The 15,677-nt window shown below is 41.2% G+C and overlaps 1 protein-coding gene across 1 annotated transcript in view; it reads left to right on the top strand.

The window, feature by feature from the left end:
* The window catches only part of PPP3CA (protein phosphatase 3 catalytic subunit alpha), a gene marked incomplete at its 5' end in the record, with an annotated part of 217,284 nt that overhangs the window by 174,946 nt on the left and 26,661 nt on the right, over nt 1-15,677 (top strand). Inside the window, 2 exons of the mRNA XM_019552626.1 lie at nt 4,368-4,493; nt 7,562-7,636. Coding sequence (XP_019408171.1) covers nt 4,368-4,493; nt 7,562-7,636 — 201 coding nt within the window. The remainder of the gene's footprint in view (nt 1-4,367; nt 4,494-7,561; nt 7,637-15,677) is intronic.

Below are 15,677 nucleotides of genomic sequence, written 5' to 3' on the forward strand. Positions count from 1 at the left end.
CTGTGGGAAGGATTGTGAGCAAATTGAAGGATGCAAGATCAATCCAGAAGGATCTTGATAGATTGGAAAGTTGGGCTAGAGCTAAGAGGTTAAAGCTCAATGTGGACAAATGCAAGGTGCTACGCCATGGGAGAAATGATCAAAAATACAAAATGGGGGACATCTGGCCGATGTCAGCTGTATGGAAAAGGATTTGGGAGTCTTGGGCAGACCACAGACTCAGTATGAGTCTGCAGTGTCATGCAGCTGCAGAAAGGGCGAACGCAGTTTCCGGCTCCATCAGTAGAAGCATTAGGTACAAGACACAGGTGGTGACAGTGCCTCTTCGACGTTGGTTAGTTTTCAGCTAAAGTACTGTGTGCAGTTCTGGGCTGAACATTTTAAAAAAGACATGAAGTTAAAGAGGGTCCAGAAGCAGGCAACAAGGATGATCAAGGGCTTGAAAGACAAGTCATATGAGGAGAGACTGAAGGAGCTAGGCAAGTTCAGCTTGTAGAAAAGGCACTGAAGAGCAGACATGATAGCAGTCTTCAAATACCTAAAGGGCTGCCATAAAAATGTCGGAAAGCACCTTTTCTCTCTTGCTGCAAAGAGAAGGTTGCAAGCCAGTGACTTGGAGTTGCAACAGAGCACATTTAGATTGGATATCGGAAAAACTTCTTCATTGTAAGAGTAGTAAGGCAGTGAAATAAATTGCCAAGCGAAATTGTGGACTCTGTCACAGGAGAAGTTCAAGAAGAGGTTGAACAGCCACTGGTCAGGGATAATCCTAAGTGTAGCTATTCCTATTTTATACTATGGGTGTTTCCCATGCTTCTGGGTTTTGCTTCCTCCCTTCCCCCCCCCCCTTTTTCTGCTGTGTGTATCAGGGTGTTTTAAGCTTCTCCAGAGGTATTGGGTGTTGGCTACAGCTAAGGCTGGGTACTTCAACTGGGGTATGCTGATTCTGGTGGCTAGAGGGTCTTGCCCCTCGACTCTGGGTCAGACCAATAACCATATTTAAGGTTAGGAAGGAATTTTGCTCCCTGATCAGATTGGTGTGGACTGTGGAGGTTTTTGTCTTCCTCCATAGCAGGGGATGTAGACCTCTGCCTGGGACCTCTCAAGCATACATTGACAGCATTTTATAGAAGCAAGACATTGGCTGCTGTGGTTCCCCTGCTTTACCAGTGGCAGGTCAGGGTGTTGTCTATATTTTGTCAGAGTTGAGGGTAGTTATACGTGGAGTATAGACTATTGTTTGTATGGCATGGTTTTAGTAGGGATGAGCTTGCTTCAGAGCAGGGGATTGGACTACATGACTTCTGGAAGTCCCTTCCAGCCCTATTGCTCTGACTATATGACCGAATGGGTTGTTAGAGCTGAACAACCCATTCTACCCAAGTGTTCAGTCTTCTAGTTTAGCATTTCAACATACTGTCAGCGCAGTATTGGGCAATCTTCAAATGTAACAATTTCAGTTTTGGTAAGGGCCAAACTTGTGTAATGCTTACCAAGTGTTGGTTCTGATCCTGTACATATGAAGGTATGTAAAAGTGCATGTGGAAGACACAAACTAAAGGACCAGTCCCACAGATCCTTCTTTGAGAAAGTGGCCTTCTTGACCTCAAAAGGGTTTCTCATGTGAATCAGGATTTTGAGAATCAGACTTTAAAAATTAGTCCCTTGTTTGGGTTAGAACAGCTCTAATCCAAGAGTTCATTGTCTAAATAGGGTGATTTCTGGCCTTTCTGTGAGATGATGGAATTCAGGATAGATCCTGAGGAAAGGAAGGATGAAGAGCAGCAGAGTAAGGGCCCTGGACTTCAGAAAAGCAGACTTCGACTTATTCAGGGAACTTGTGAACAGGATCCCCTGGGAAGCCAGGCTGAGGGGGAGAGGAGTCCAGGACAGCTGGTTGTACTTGAAAGAAGCTTTACTGAGAGTGCAGGAACAAACCATCCTGATGTGCAGGAAGACTAATAAATATGGCAGAAGACCAGGTTGGCTTAGCAGGGAACTCTTCAGTAAACTAAATCACAAAAAGGAAGCTTACAAGAAGTGGAAACTTGGACAAATAACTATGGAAGACTATAAGAGCGTTGTTTGGGCATGTAGGGATGAAGTCAGGAAGGCCAAAGCACAATTGGCATTGTAGCTATCAAGGGATATGAAGGGTAACAAGAAGGGTTTCTACAACTATGTCAGTAGCAAAAGGAGGATCAGGCAAAGTATGAGTCCCTTACTGAATGGGGGAGGCAACTTTGTGATAGAGGATGCAGAAACGGCTGAAGTGGTCAATGCCTATTTTGCTTCAGTTTTCTCTGGCAAGGTCAGATCCCAGACTACTGAACCAGGCAGCACAGTTTGGGGAGGAGATGAGCAGCCAACAGTGGCAAAAGAACAGGTTAGGGATTATTTAGAGAAGATGAACATATACAAGTCAATGGGACCAGATGAGATGCACCCAGGGAGCTGAGGGAATTGACTGTTGTTATTGCAGAGCCACTGGCCATCATCTTTGAAAACCCATGGAGATCAGGAGAGGTCCCAAATGATTGGAAAAGGGCAAACAGAGTGCCCATATTTAAGGAAGAGTGGGGGAAGGAGGACCCAGGGAACTGCAGGAGGACTCACCTTAGTCCCCAGAAAAATCATAGAGAAGATTCACAAGGAATCCATTTCTAAGCACCAGGAGGAGAAAAAGGTGATTAGGAACAGTCAGCATGGATTCACCAGGCTGACCAACCTGATTGCCTTCTGTGATGAGGTGACTGGTTCTGTGGATAGGGGGAGATTGGTGGATGTGGTATACCTTGATTTCAGCAAGGCTTTTTATATAATCTCCCACAACATTTTTGCAGGCAACCTAAGGAAGTGTGGGCTGGATGAGTGGACTGTAAGGTGGATAGAAGACTGGCTAGAGCATCAGGCTCAGAGGGTAGTAATCAATGGCTCAATGTCTAGTTGGCAGACAGTATCAAGTAGAGTGCCCCTGCGGTTCTTTCTGGAGCTGGTTTTGTTCAATGTCTTCATCAAAGACCTGGAAGATGGCTTAAAGTGCACCCTCAGCAAGTTTGCTGATTACACCAAGCTGGGGGGTATACTAGATGCACTGGAAGGTAGGCTTGGATTCAGAGTGACCTAGACAATTTGGAGGATTGGACCAAAAGAAATCTCATGAGGTTCAACAAGGACAGTTGCAAAGTCTTGCACTTAGGACAGAACAGTCCCATGTACCAGTACAATCTGGGGGCTGATTGGCAGGACAGCAGCTCTATAGAAAAGGACCTTGGGCTTACAGTGAACAATAAGCTGAATATGAGCCAGCAGTGTGCCCTTGTTGCCAAGAAAGGTACTACGGAAAAAATGTGGACAAATTGGAGAGAGTCCAGCAGGGGCAACAAAAATGGTGAGGGGTGACTTCTGAAGAAAGACTGAGGGAACTGAGCTTATTTGGTTTAGAGAGGAAGTCTAGTGAGGGGGGATTTAATAGCAGCCTTCAACTACCTGAAGGGGGTTCAAAAAAGGATAGAGCTAGACTGTTCTCAGTGGTGGCAGATGACAGAACAAGGAGCAACGGTCTCAAGTGCAGCAAGGGAAGTTTAGGTTAGATATTAGAAAGAATTTTAGTACTAGGAGGGAAATACAGCACTGAAACAGGTTACCCAGAGCAGTGGTAGAATCTCTATCTTGGGAGGTTTTCAAGACCTGGCTAGACAAAGCCTTGGCTGGGATGATGTGGGGATGCTTTGTGCAGGGAGTTGGACTAGATGACTTCTTGAGTGTCCTAATTTTCTATGATTCTGTACCTAAATGATACACAATTGGGCTCCATTAAAGTATTGCTAAACAAAATGTAGCATGATGTGAACAACATCTTATGAGAAGATTGTTCAGTTGTGTGCTGCAGCTTCCTATGGATGAAGTATATTGAAGGTGTATCATTGTTATCCTAAAGATTAGCATCTCTAACAACAATTAAATGACAAATGCTTTCTTCTGTCAATTAGAAACTGCAGTGTGGTTATTAGACATGCACTGAGTTAGGTGTACACGTGTGCACGCACACACACACGCACACACACACGCACACACTGGTTCTGTGAAAAGGAATGCACTGTATAATACAGAACTTTGCAAGATTCAAGACGTAATTTATGTGGAAATGGAGCATATTCCAAAGCTTGTCACATACCGTTTGAGAGGACCAGGACTGTCCAAGGGTAAGTACCTACTCAGCTCCCAGTCAAGATTTATTCCTTCAGGTCAGAAATAGAGGCCTGAGCTCTGGCATGGAAGGTCTTGACTACTGTTGTTATCTTTGACTCTAGTCATCATCATCATATGTACAGCTAATATCTTTTTCTTCCCTTCCTTGTTCTCAGCTGCAGTATTGAAATACGAGAACAACGTTATGAATATCAGACAGTTCAACTGCTCCCCTCATCCATACTGGCTTCCAAATTTCATGGATGTGTTTACCTGGTCTTTGCCATTTGTTGGAGAGAAAGGTAGGCAAAATTGCACCATACATGGCTGCTACAATATTGAACGGGATAGGGGGCCACAGTAAGTCAGGCAGCATAGCCATAACACTTCAAGTGATGTGGGCTGTATGGCTGTACAAGAATAGCTTGGAGGTGGTCTAAGACAGGTTGTTGCTTTTGACAGTAATGGAAAGGCTAAATCAGGAATACTTCCTGATCAGACTATGGCATTGGCAGTCCCAGAGCCTTTGTTCTTTAGGATTTACTGCTCTCTTCAGGACACAGTGATGACAACTATGTTGGTGCTCTGGAAATAAATTTTATGGGCCTTTCAGGTTGGAGGAAAAAAAACTTGGGTTTATTTGAATATAACTGTTGATTTATGAACTCTTGAGGCATGTTGTGATATTGATTGGGGAACATCAAAGGAGACATTTGCTGCACCACTGTCTTATCTTTCTCCAGCTGACCTCCTGCTTGCTGATTCAGTTATGTGATATCCACTGGTCAGCAAATTCAAACTATGTCACACTGGTGTCTGCTTTGCTAAGTTACTTTTTCTAGAACTGGAGTGGGGGAGGGGAGGCTAGGGACTCACTTTTTAATTAAGCTATCCCAGAACTGAAAAAAAAAAAGCCTTAAGTTTTGTGTCATTCTATGCTGAAGGCATCTCTTACTGGACACTAGTGTTCCTGATGTTGCTTTGAAACCCGCTGTAAGTGTTAAGTGCACGAGATACAAAATAATATAATGGCCTATCCTATTAACCTAAACGTAATGGTAGAGTATTTAAAACCCAACAAGTCAACCAGATTCAAACTAGAGAAGTACGAAACTAACTTTAATTCTTGCAATGTGTTATAATTCCTTGTTGTAACTGCAATTTCTTGCAAAAACTATAATGAAGCATTACTTAGAATAATAGAATTCTGTTAATAAGCAATTAGAAATATACCCAGCTTTGACTTTGACCTGCAGTCCTGATCACCTCTTTTCTGTTAATCTTTTGTACTTTAAGCAGTCACTTCTTGAGTGGCTGATTGAAATGAAGCTGATAGCAAAGAGAAGTTCTGGGCCACTGGGGACGTGACATATACATATGATATACTATGTCTGGCAAGGCATAGTCTTTTCCTGTGCATGTTCCCACTGATGGCGGAAGTTCTGATATCTGTCCAATGCATTTTTTAGGATTTCTAAAAAAGAAATCATTTGTTAATCCATAATATGGCCAGTCCAAATTTTTAAGCCAGTCCTATGGTTTGATTCATTTTGCAGATTGTTGTAAACTTTGTCCCAGAAAACTTCCATAAACCCTAAGGGCATATTATCCTGGGGCTGGAGTGTGAAACTTGTAAGAGAGATTTGTAATGATGGTCTTAAAAACAACACTGTTCCTTTTCATATCATGCCCCATGGTCAAGCTCCTCATAAAACTGACTTTAATTGATTAAAGGACAAATACAGAAAGAATCTGTATTTAGTTTTATTTTCTTATTTACTAGATTTATATGCCTTTATCAAAAACAGCCTCCATAAATCATAAAGAGTTAAAACTTAGTAAAATAAAATCATATGTAATAGAACAAATTTCCCAGACAGTGTTCCAAACAAACTTGCCACACAGATGGTATTTGCAGGAGATTTCCTTCAGCATACCTCAGGCATCATGGTAGAAAATAAGGGAGAAAGTAGTCCCTTGGGTATGTAGGGCCCAAATCATAGTATTCAGTATTTTTCCTTCCTCTAACAAAGTAAAGCTCTTGGATTTATGGTCTACCACCATTTTTTTTTTTTATAGATTTTTTTCCCCTCAAAGGCCAGTTAAGGTAGGAAGCTGTAAATTACACCATGCTAATGGCACTGGTTGTCAACGTGGAAATTTTTCCATTAATATTTCAAGTGGAACAAAAATATTAAATCCCTAACTAATTTAGGAACAAAATAATTTTGTTCACCCCCTTAATATGCCCATGCAATCATGGCTGTCACAGAAGAGGATATTAATATTGACCTCATTTGTGAAATTAAACCTTCAACCTTTGTAGCTAGTGCAAATCCAGGTACTCCTGGTAACACCTTTAATGATGCTTATTCCATGTAGAAGTAGTGGAGTTTTTCACTTATTTATCTGCTAATGACTTCACATTTTACCTTATAACTTTGGCTTTTGAATTCTGAATCCCATCTCCTTGGGTGCCTGTTTATTTTTAGTTTGGTGGGAAGGAGGGTTGGTTTTGGGGGTGTTTGGGTGATTTTTGCATTGTGCACTTTTCAATGCTGACTTTTTTAAAAAGGCTAGGAGCAGTTTAGAAATAGCTTGAGGCAGACTGCTCAGAGCACCACAAAAAAATGAAAGAAGTTAAACATATTGTTCTCTCAGCAATAATATAACTTTTACTGTTACAGTAAGTCCTGACCTTAAAGGGACACTGTCAACTTACATTAATCTCACAACATTAAGTTTGGTAAAAATCAATTTTACAAAAATGTATTATTAGTAGAAATATTTTCATTATTTATTTTATTATTCATATCAGAGTATTTATTTATTGAGTCATCAAGGTCTGGAACTAAAGAGCTGCAGCATTGTGTCTAGGGAAGGGAAAAGAGAGAAGTCAATTTTACTGTTTCTGTTTTTCAAGCTGAATGAAAGAAAACAACCAACTACACAAAATGGAAAAAGGAAAGGCTGATTTTTATCATTTTCATTACGCTGTAATCTAGATTCCTGTTCTTAGTGATTCAGAGAGTATGAAGCAGTGCGTGAAATGGTAGAAAGACATACAATGAGAATATGTGAGAGAGCCATGTGCTAGAGGCACTACTTAATTTTTCTTATATTATAGACATTTTATTGTTGCAGTGTCCCTTTAATTTTTTTAACCTATAAACCTTGCGTACAGATACTTATTAACCACATACAATCCTTGGACTGAAGCTTATATTACTACAAATGTAAGGTCCAAATTGTTTTAAAAATGGGTGTTATTTGTGTACTGAATGTTCATTAAAATACTACAGTTACAGCCTACTCTCAGATTGATCAGGAAAACCCAGTGTTCATGTTTCTCATCTGTTTTTGTCCCTAGTTACAGAGATGCTGGTAAATGTGCTGAACATCTGCTCAGATGATGAATTAGGAACAGAGGAAGATGGTTTTGATGGTAAGAGCCTTCTGCCTTCAATTGAGATTTGTTTGTCTTGAAAACTACTTGTTTGTCTCCTTTATTAACCATAGGGATGATTTTCTGGTTTGCCGGATCATGTATAAATGCTGTCATGCTGCTGCAAACAATAAGTGTGCTAGACTTCAGTAGGCTTTTGCTTAATGCATGGTTTGGAATGAATTAATGAAATTGTGTCCCCTCCTTCCCTAAAATAAACCCCAAAATAAAAGGTTTTAAAGAAGGAAAATAATAATTCAACTCCTTTCATGAAAACTGAGTTTTGTTGAATTATTATTGTTGAAGACCTATAATACCACTGATTTTTTTTGGAACAGAACTTCCCAATGGTTCCAACAGGAGTTTGTGCACAGTCATTGGAATAACCTGGCCTAGAGTGATTGTCTGCTCATCTTTGGTAATGCTAGACACTGTAGATTTGGGGAAAAATACTTCTTTATGTACTTCAGGCAAGGTTTTCTTAGGGTGGTATCTTTCACTGGACCAACTATGCAGTTGGAATAGAGTTAGGCAAACTTGCAAATGCAAGATATTCTTCCTTTGAGGGAGAATGTCTTGCATTTGAAAGCCATTCCTAACTCTTGGCTTGAGAGTCATGGTTTATAAACTCAGATGTAAAAGGGGACATTGCTGCTGTGTTCATTCTGTGAATAGAAGAAAGTCTATGTAGTGCTTCATAGGCTATATGATGAGTGATCTCATATCCCACTCACTTCATTAGGAGTGGGCCCTGAGAAGGATGAATTAATTTATTCCATTATATAATGTTTCCTTATATAGAACTACTGAACACCATAATAAAAGAATAAGTTGTATTATCTTTATAATCCTGTAGATAGTTCCATGTCAGAAAAACACGCTCACTCAATAAAAAGTACTTTCACTTCTTTTTTTCTTTATCACTAATACTTCATTGGTTCTTGATCTCTTTAAAGGTGGGGAGGGGGGAGGGGAATTGTGCATAAGGGGTAAAGGTGGGGAAGGATGATTGAAATAAATCAGCATAGTGTGAAAAATATATTACTCTAGAACAGAGATGTCAAACTGGTTTGGACCCCAAACCAGGTCTGGATTATGGGGCTCCTTGGGAGCCAGACTTTATACAGTGGGACAGCTGGTGTTGCATAACACAGCCCACATTTGGCCCTCATCACTGATATATATTCCCAACAGGGCTCTGCATCCCAGGTTTCTGGCCCTTTTAAGAGCCCCACAGGCTAGATGTCCATATGTTTGGCACCCTACTCTCCAACGTGAGCTAAAAGGCATCTATTAATGGATTTGTGGGAAAGAGCAAAAAAGAGGAGGTTAAGAATCTGAGATGGATAATTAACAGCAGCTAATTAAAATTGTATCTTTTTTTTCTTTATGAAAAGAGAACATGCTTTTGGGGTATTGGCCATGTGCATTTGAAGTGCTCCAAATCCTGAAGCACTTAAAATCCATCATGCTTCAGATGCGTCTTCCCCTGACTCCTTCCCCTAATGCCAGCAAAGACATGTGGCAGCACCACTCTCCATCTGGAAGTCTGGAGAGCGCGAATCCTGTATGACTGTGGACCTCCAACCTCTGGAGGTCTTCCAGGACAGCTGAGTGCAAAGGAGATTGCTCATTGGCTGTCTTCCTTACCCTGATGCCCTGTGCAGGCAGATGGGATGGATTACCATGGGATACCAGAGGCCCTCTACAGTGTACAGACATTTCACAAAAATCTTTAAAGTTGGTCTTGGAGGATTTTTTTAAAGCCTTTTGGCCATTTTTAAAGTACTTTTTTTGACTATTCATGTCTGAACCCTCACTGTTTGGAACACTTCAAAGGCACTTGGAATGCTTCAGACAGGACTTCTGCCAATGATCTAGACTGGTGGAGTTCAACTGACTGCCCATGGGTCAGACGTGGTGCTCAAAGCCTGTATAAATGTCCTATCACCAGCATGGGCTCACTGACATGTTAGTGTGGCTCCTCTTGGAACTCTTCATGCACAGTGAGCTCTCTGAGCTTACCAGCATGTCAGCACAGGCTCTGGCCACCTCCTGGACTCCAGAGCTATGTGAAAGTGGTAGTTCTAGCTAGAGCCCACACTCCCATGTTGGTGAGCTAAGCTCACCAACATGTGCCACACAGCCAAAGTGCAGGTAGGGAGTGGGCACCCACCCCTCATCCCTCTCCTGGCCCTCAGTCCATTTCTGTTTTAAGGTTTGCCACACTTATGGAAAAGGTTGAGTGCCTGTGGCCTAAACTTCCACAGAATTACAGCCTCAAATGGAAAGCTTATGATGCAGGGTTTCCTATCCTTTCTGAAATTTGGAACCATTGGAAGTTCATCATATAGAATAGCAACAGAATTAGGACCTTAACAATCATCTTGAGGATTAGAGAGAGAAACTATATCCCTTTAAATGTGTATGCAGTGAGGAAAGAGCTACCAGTTTGACTATTTTGCCTGATTTTTGCTTATGAAATTTAACTAGCTAGCTACTGTGTCATTAAAGCAGTATGTGAAATGGTAAGAAAACATACGAGTGAAGAATATTTGCCAAATTGAATAAAGTAACGAGAGCTATGTACTTATAGGCACCAGCTAAGTAAAGCACTTGCATGTATACCAAAGTCCCACTGGCTTCAGTGCCAAGACCAAAGTGCTCTAATTTCTTTAAATTAATGGTAAAACTCACATTGACTTTAATAATAAAAGCAGATATAAACCAGTGTTGAGCATTTTTGAGAATTCTATCCTACGTGCTTGAATGTGGCCATACAAACTTACTCTCAGCAGAATTAGTCCAAGATGATGGTTACAAATGAAGAAATATCAAAAGCTTCACAATGCAACTACTTTTGTGACCTGGAATTCTGTCATGCTTTATAAAACAAATTCACTGTAGTTGTAAGAATGACACACATTTACTGACTTTCCTTCGTATTACTTAGCATTTGAGACCAAGTAACAGCATGAGGCAGCTGTTTAGTAGGGAGAAAAATCATGGCATATTTCAAAATTGAAGCTATTTCACAGCAGCCATGGGTGTTTATCAGGGAAAGCAAGCTGAAAGACTTTTGGCTTGCTGTATTATTTTCTACTTTGCTATTAAATTTTTTCAGATGCAAAGCAATTAAAAGATTCCCAGATCTATAAGATTTTACACTTGTTGAATAAGACTACTAAGAATTTTTTTTCCTGAGTATCAGAGACCATAATATTCTTCATGCCCCACTAAATGGTGCTGGAAATATTCTCAACTAGAAGATCTAGCTGGAACTAGGACCCAGGTTGTCTCATGTCAGTTTAAATAGATTATCTGTTTAATTTGACAAAATCTATGCTTATCCTGCAAGCTATTCCACTTGGCTGGACTGTTGTGCCCCATTAAAGCCCCTCTGAAGGCAGGGAGCTTTGCATGGTGTAGGAAGTTTGCCTTCATGGAACAAGTTGCAGGTTAAGGGCCTAAGTGTGAATTCTTGTGTTTTGCTTTTAATTAGGACCGGATGTCTTTTATGATTACATAGTGCATTCTGAATCAAATTACTGCATTGTGAATCTTTAAAACTGAAATAGAGTTTTTTCACTAAGAAAGGCTTCACCCTGTCACCTAATGGAAAATGTAAAGTGTAATATGCTTTTATATATGTTCTTGGTGTAAATGGATGATTATTTTAGGATGCCTCTACATATGCAGGTAAAGATGCAATGGGATCTAATGCATGTTCTAAACAATTGTGCCTCCTGCCATACCATACATGCATGGCAGGAGACAAGATTATGGCATCATGTATTACAGCCCATCATGTGTTATGGCTAGTACAGGGGGAGCCTGATCCTGGGCACCCTCTGTACCCCCAAGAAGCAGGCTGCTATGGCTGGCAGCCTCCTCAGTTGAGGGGTGCCCCATGCACCCCCAAGGCTGGGAGCTCATAGCTGCTGCAATCCCCATAGCTTGGCGGTATGTGAAACCCCTGGAGCTGAGGGTTTCATGCACCCTCCAGGCTGCGGAAGTGTAGCCACACCCCGTGGCTGCCAGGACCCGTTGGGTCCCAGCTCCGGGATGCATGCTGCGGAGGTCCAGCCTCTCTCCTTTCCAGTAGGATTCCTACTACGTATTGAAATTAAAGCTCGACAGCAACCAGTTCTAAAGTTAGTACATGTTTTCAAGGTCTGTCTTTATAGCTGGCCAGAGCTTTTTATGGTTAGGTAGTTACTTTGCACGTGCAGCTGGTATCAAGGTAATTGCGCAATTAACCTGTTAATGACACAAGACCAGTGACATGTAGAGCAGGGTCCTAATCCCTTGTGACTCCATGCTGTAGGGGCTGTATATTATTTCTGTTATAACATGTCTGAATTTTTCCTGCTTATCATTTTCTTAATGAAGGCTGCTTGCAGACGTTTGTGGTGGGGAGGGAGGGAAACGCGCTTTACCAGAAGCAGCAGCATGTTAATTGGACTGCACTCCACGGTGTCTGTAAAGATTTGGCACTTCAGTGTGCCTTTTGGTGCTTTTAGCTAAAGCTGATTCAAGCATCTATTAGAAAAAAGCATCAAAAAGCCCCATTAAAGCATCCAGTCTTTACAGACATCAGGTGATCTGTGTCTAAATAAGTTGCTGTCTCTTCTGGGCAGGTGTAGGCTCAACGTGGAAACACGCTGTGTTTAAAGTGCTGTTTCTTTTTTCTCAATGTCTGGAAGCTGCCCTAGTGTCCAGCCTATAAAAAGAAACTTAACTCTTGAACAGAAATGCTTGATTTTTTTTAAAACAACAGGTGCATTTTGCTTTATGGAATAGTTTGTTTGATGTTTTAGATTTTTTTGGTACCCTCCATATTTTCAGTTGATGATTTCAGTCCTTTCCCATCTGATATATAAAAGCTCTGTCCCTGGTTCTCACATATACCAAGTGAGAACCATAGAGGGTTTGCATGGTGTTTCACTGCATTTCTTTGTTGACTTTCATTATTGGAGCCAAAATTATTGAAGAGCACTGAAGAGGAGAAAGGAGAACAGTACATAATAATATGTAAACTCATCATCCACTGCTTCTCCTTTCCTTTCTCATTTCCCTCACATTAATCCCTTCTAAAATTAAGATAACAATATCACTGCTTGACTGCATGGTGGTTTTGTGAACCAATTTTTCAACTGGGTCAGGCATGTTCCAGTCAGTGACCAGCATGATGTGAGATGGCATGCATTAAATGTCACTTGCTTAAGGAGCTATTTATCCTGTCCTGATCCTCATTCACTATAGGCAGCTTCCATTTATGGTGAGTAGGAAAAGTTTTAAATAACTTTTGTCATCCCCCTTAACTCTTGTTTCCATTCATGAGTTGTACTGGCTTTTTTATTTCATCTGCTTTCAAAAGAGAGTTAATTTAACATCTATTTAAATATATTACAGCTTATTTAAATGATTCCTTCTTGTCTCCTCCTTTCCCTCCTCCATCCTTTCCTCCCTCCCTCCGTCCCATGCTTGCTATGGTATTTGCTATATATTCTGTTCCAGCAAAAGGTGTCTTGGGTGAGTGCTAGCTATGGCTTACACCTCATACATATTGCCTAGCAACAGGAGCTACAGATACCTCTAACTAACTAGCATACATCCAGAATGCTATTGTATTAAAATTAGCTGTATTTGTGGCCTAATGTGTTTGATGAAAAACTAAGTTACTAATTGGAAGGGTGCAATAATATAGTAGACAACCTGACATAAATGTAGTGCTTGCTTTGAATGTAGCACTGTCATGATGTTTCTTAATTACCTGGCTTAATTTTCATATCACATAGTGCCTTCAACATTGAAGTTCAGCTATAAAGCCCTGCCACTGAAAAGCTGCAATCATAATTTTAAATGCTGCATTTATGCATCAGTTGGGAACCCTGAGGCTTAGTGAATAAAGCAGTGTGCTTCAAAACTAAACTGAGTTATTAAGTAAAATGTGTTTTGGTGATCAAAATCCCATTCCACTGTGGATGGTAATCTATGAAACATTGCCACAGTTCACTCTTCAACACTGTTAGTAATCTTTATTAGGGGCAAGCTAAGATGTGACCTAACTCAGAGACTGAATTATCTTTAGTAGAGGCTGCTCCCTTAGGTCACAGCTAAAACTGGCATTGGTAAGATGCTTTGCATTAACAGACACGTAAATAGTCATCTCATCTTCAAATTTCAGGATCAGTTTAGGCACCTGTGGATCCTGAGGCCCTACATTTTCTCATTTGGCTCCCTCACAATCCCAGTTAGGTGCCAAAGTCCCAAGTCTCCTCTACATTACCTGGCAAGAGTTAGATGCTGGGAATGTGATACAGCAAACTGAGAAGAGGACTGCTTGAGCCAGCCAAGAGGAAATATTTAAAATGAGAGGTGTGTCAAGTCCTGCTTCTCTCCTAAACATGGGCCCCAACCTGCAGCCCTGATTTGGACACTTGTATAAGATTTAGATTCACAGCCTCAACAATCCTCCTTTAGTTGCGCACAAATTGACCTTTCAGGTGACACTGAGCAACACTCTGGATTCATAATGAGCTTGATTAATTTCAGACCATTTTTCTACTTTATCAAGTGAAATTCCATAAGGATAAGTGCAAAGACCTGCACTTGGGACAGAGCAATTCCATGGACAAATACAGGCTTGGGAAGACTGGCTAGGGAGAAGTACAGTAGAGAAGGACCTTGAGATTATAGTACACCATAAACTGAATATAAGTCAACAGTGTGCTCTGGTTGCAAAAACAGCTATTGATGTACAGGGATGTCACTCAAGGGGTGGAATTTTCTGCTCTGTTCACTACTGATGAAACTTCATCTGGAGTACTGTGTCCAGTTTTGGCACTGTACTTCAAGAAAGATTTGGGCAAATTGGAAAGGGACCAGCAGAGAGCAACTAAAATTATTACAGAGATAAGAAACATGACACAGAACAAATCATTGAAAGAACTGGTATTATTTAGTCTTGAGAAAGCCAAGGGGGGATTTGATATCAGTCTGCAAATATGTTGAAGGTTGGTTATAAGGAGACAGGTGAAAACTATTCTCTTTGGCTGCAGGGCACACGACAAAAAATAACAATCTTAAATTGCAACGTGAGCAAATTAGGTTGGTTATTAGGAAGAATTTTCGACTAATGAGGATAGTTTAGCATTGGAACAGAATATCTAGAAAAGTTTCTGGAATCTCCATTCTTGGAAATTTTTAAGAGCAGGTTAGATGTATAGTTGTCTGGGATATTTTAGATGAGACTGATTCTATCTTGAGTAGTGGATTGAATTTCATAATCTTTTGAACTTCTTTCCAGCCTTTGTGTTCTGTGAATCTATGATTCACTTGCTCTTTTCTTTCAAAATATGGCCACAGAAAAATGGGGGAAAAAAAGAGCAAATGGGTAGTAGTGTTGCCCACATTTTAACTAATAGCCTAGTAGTGATAGCAGCCACCCAGGAAGTGGGATACTTGGGTTCTATGTTTCCTTCAGACTCCCCAGAGCTATTTCTCCTACCACCAGCCTAACCTCCAGGCAACTCTATGCTCCAGAGTGCTTGGGATATGTGTACTGTCCATCCCTTCCTGTTGGAGCTATGTCATTGTGCAACGAAAAATGCAAGAATGTTTCATAGTTTCGTAGTTGGTAGAGTCAGAAGGGACCTGAGCAAATCATCAAGTCCAACCCCCTGCCATGGCAGGAAAGAGTACTGGGATCAAATGACCCCAGCAAGGTGTTCGCTAGCCTCCTCTTAAAGACCCTCAGGGTAGGAGCCAGCACCACTTCTCTTGGAAGTTGGTTCCAGATCCTAGCCTCCCTGACCGTGAAGTAGTGCCTCCTGATGTCTAGCCTGAATCTACCCTCTATTCCTCCCTTCTAGTGTGCCCACCTCCCCCCACATCTTAGTGTTGTCTGCAAATTTGAACAGGGTGCTTTTTACCCCCTCATCCAAGTCACTGCTGTTGTTGAACAGTGCAGGCCTGAGCACCGAGCCCTGGGGTACGCCGCTGCCCACATCCCTCCAGGTCAAATAGGACCCATCCA

This window comes from Crocodylus porosus, unplaced genomic scaffold, assembly GCF_001723895.1.
Source record: "Crocodylus porosus isolate Cpor-Errol unplaced genomic scaffold, CroPor_comp1, whole genome shotgun sequence".
In the NCBI taxonomy this organism is placed as follows: Eukaryota; Metazoa; Chordata; order Crocodylia; family Crocodylidae; genus Crocodylus; species Crocodylus porosus.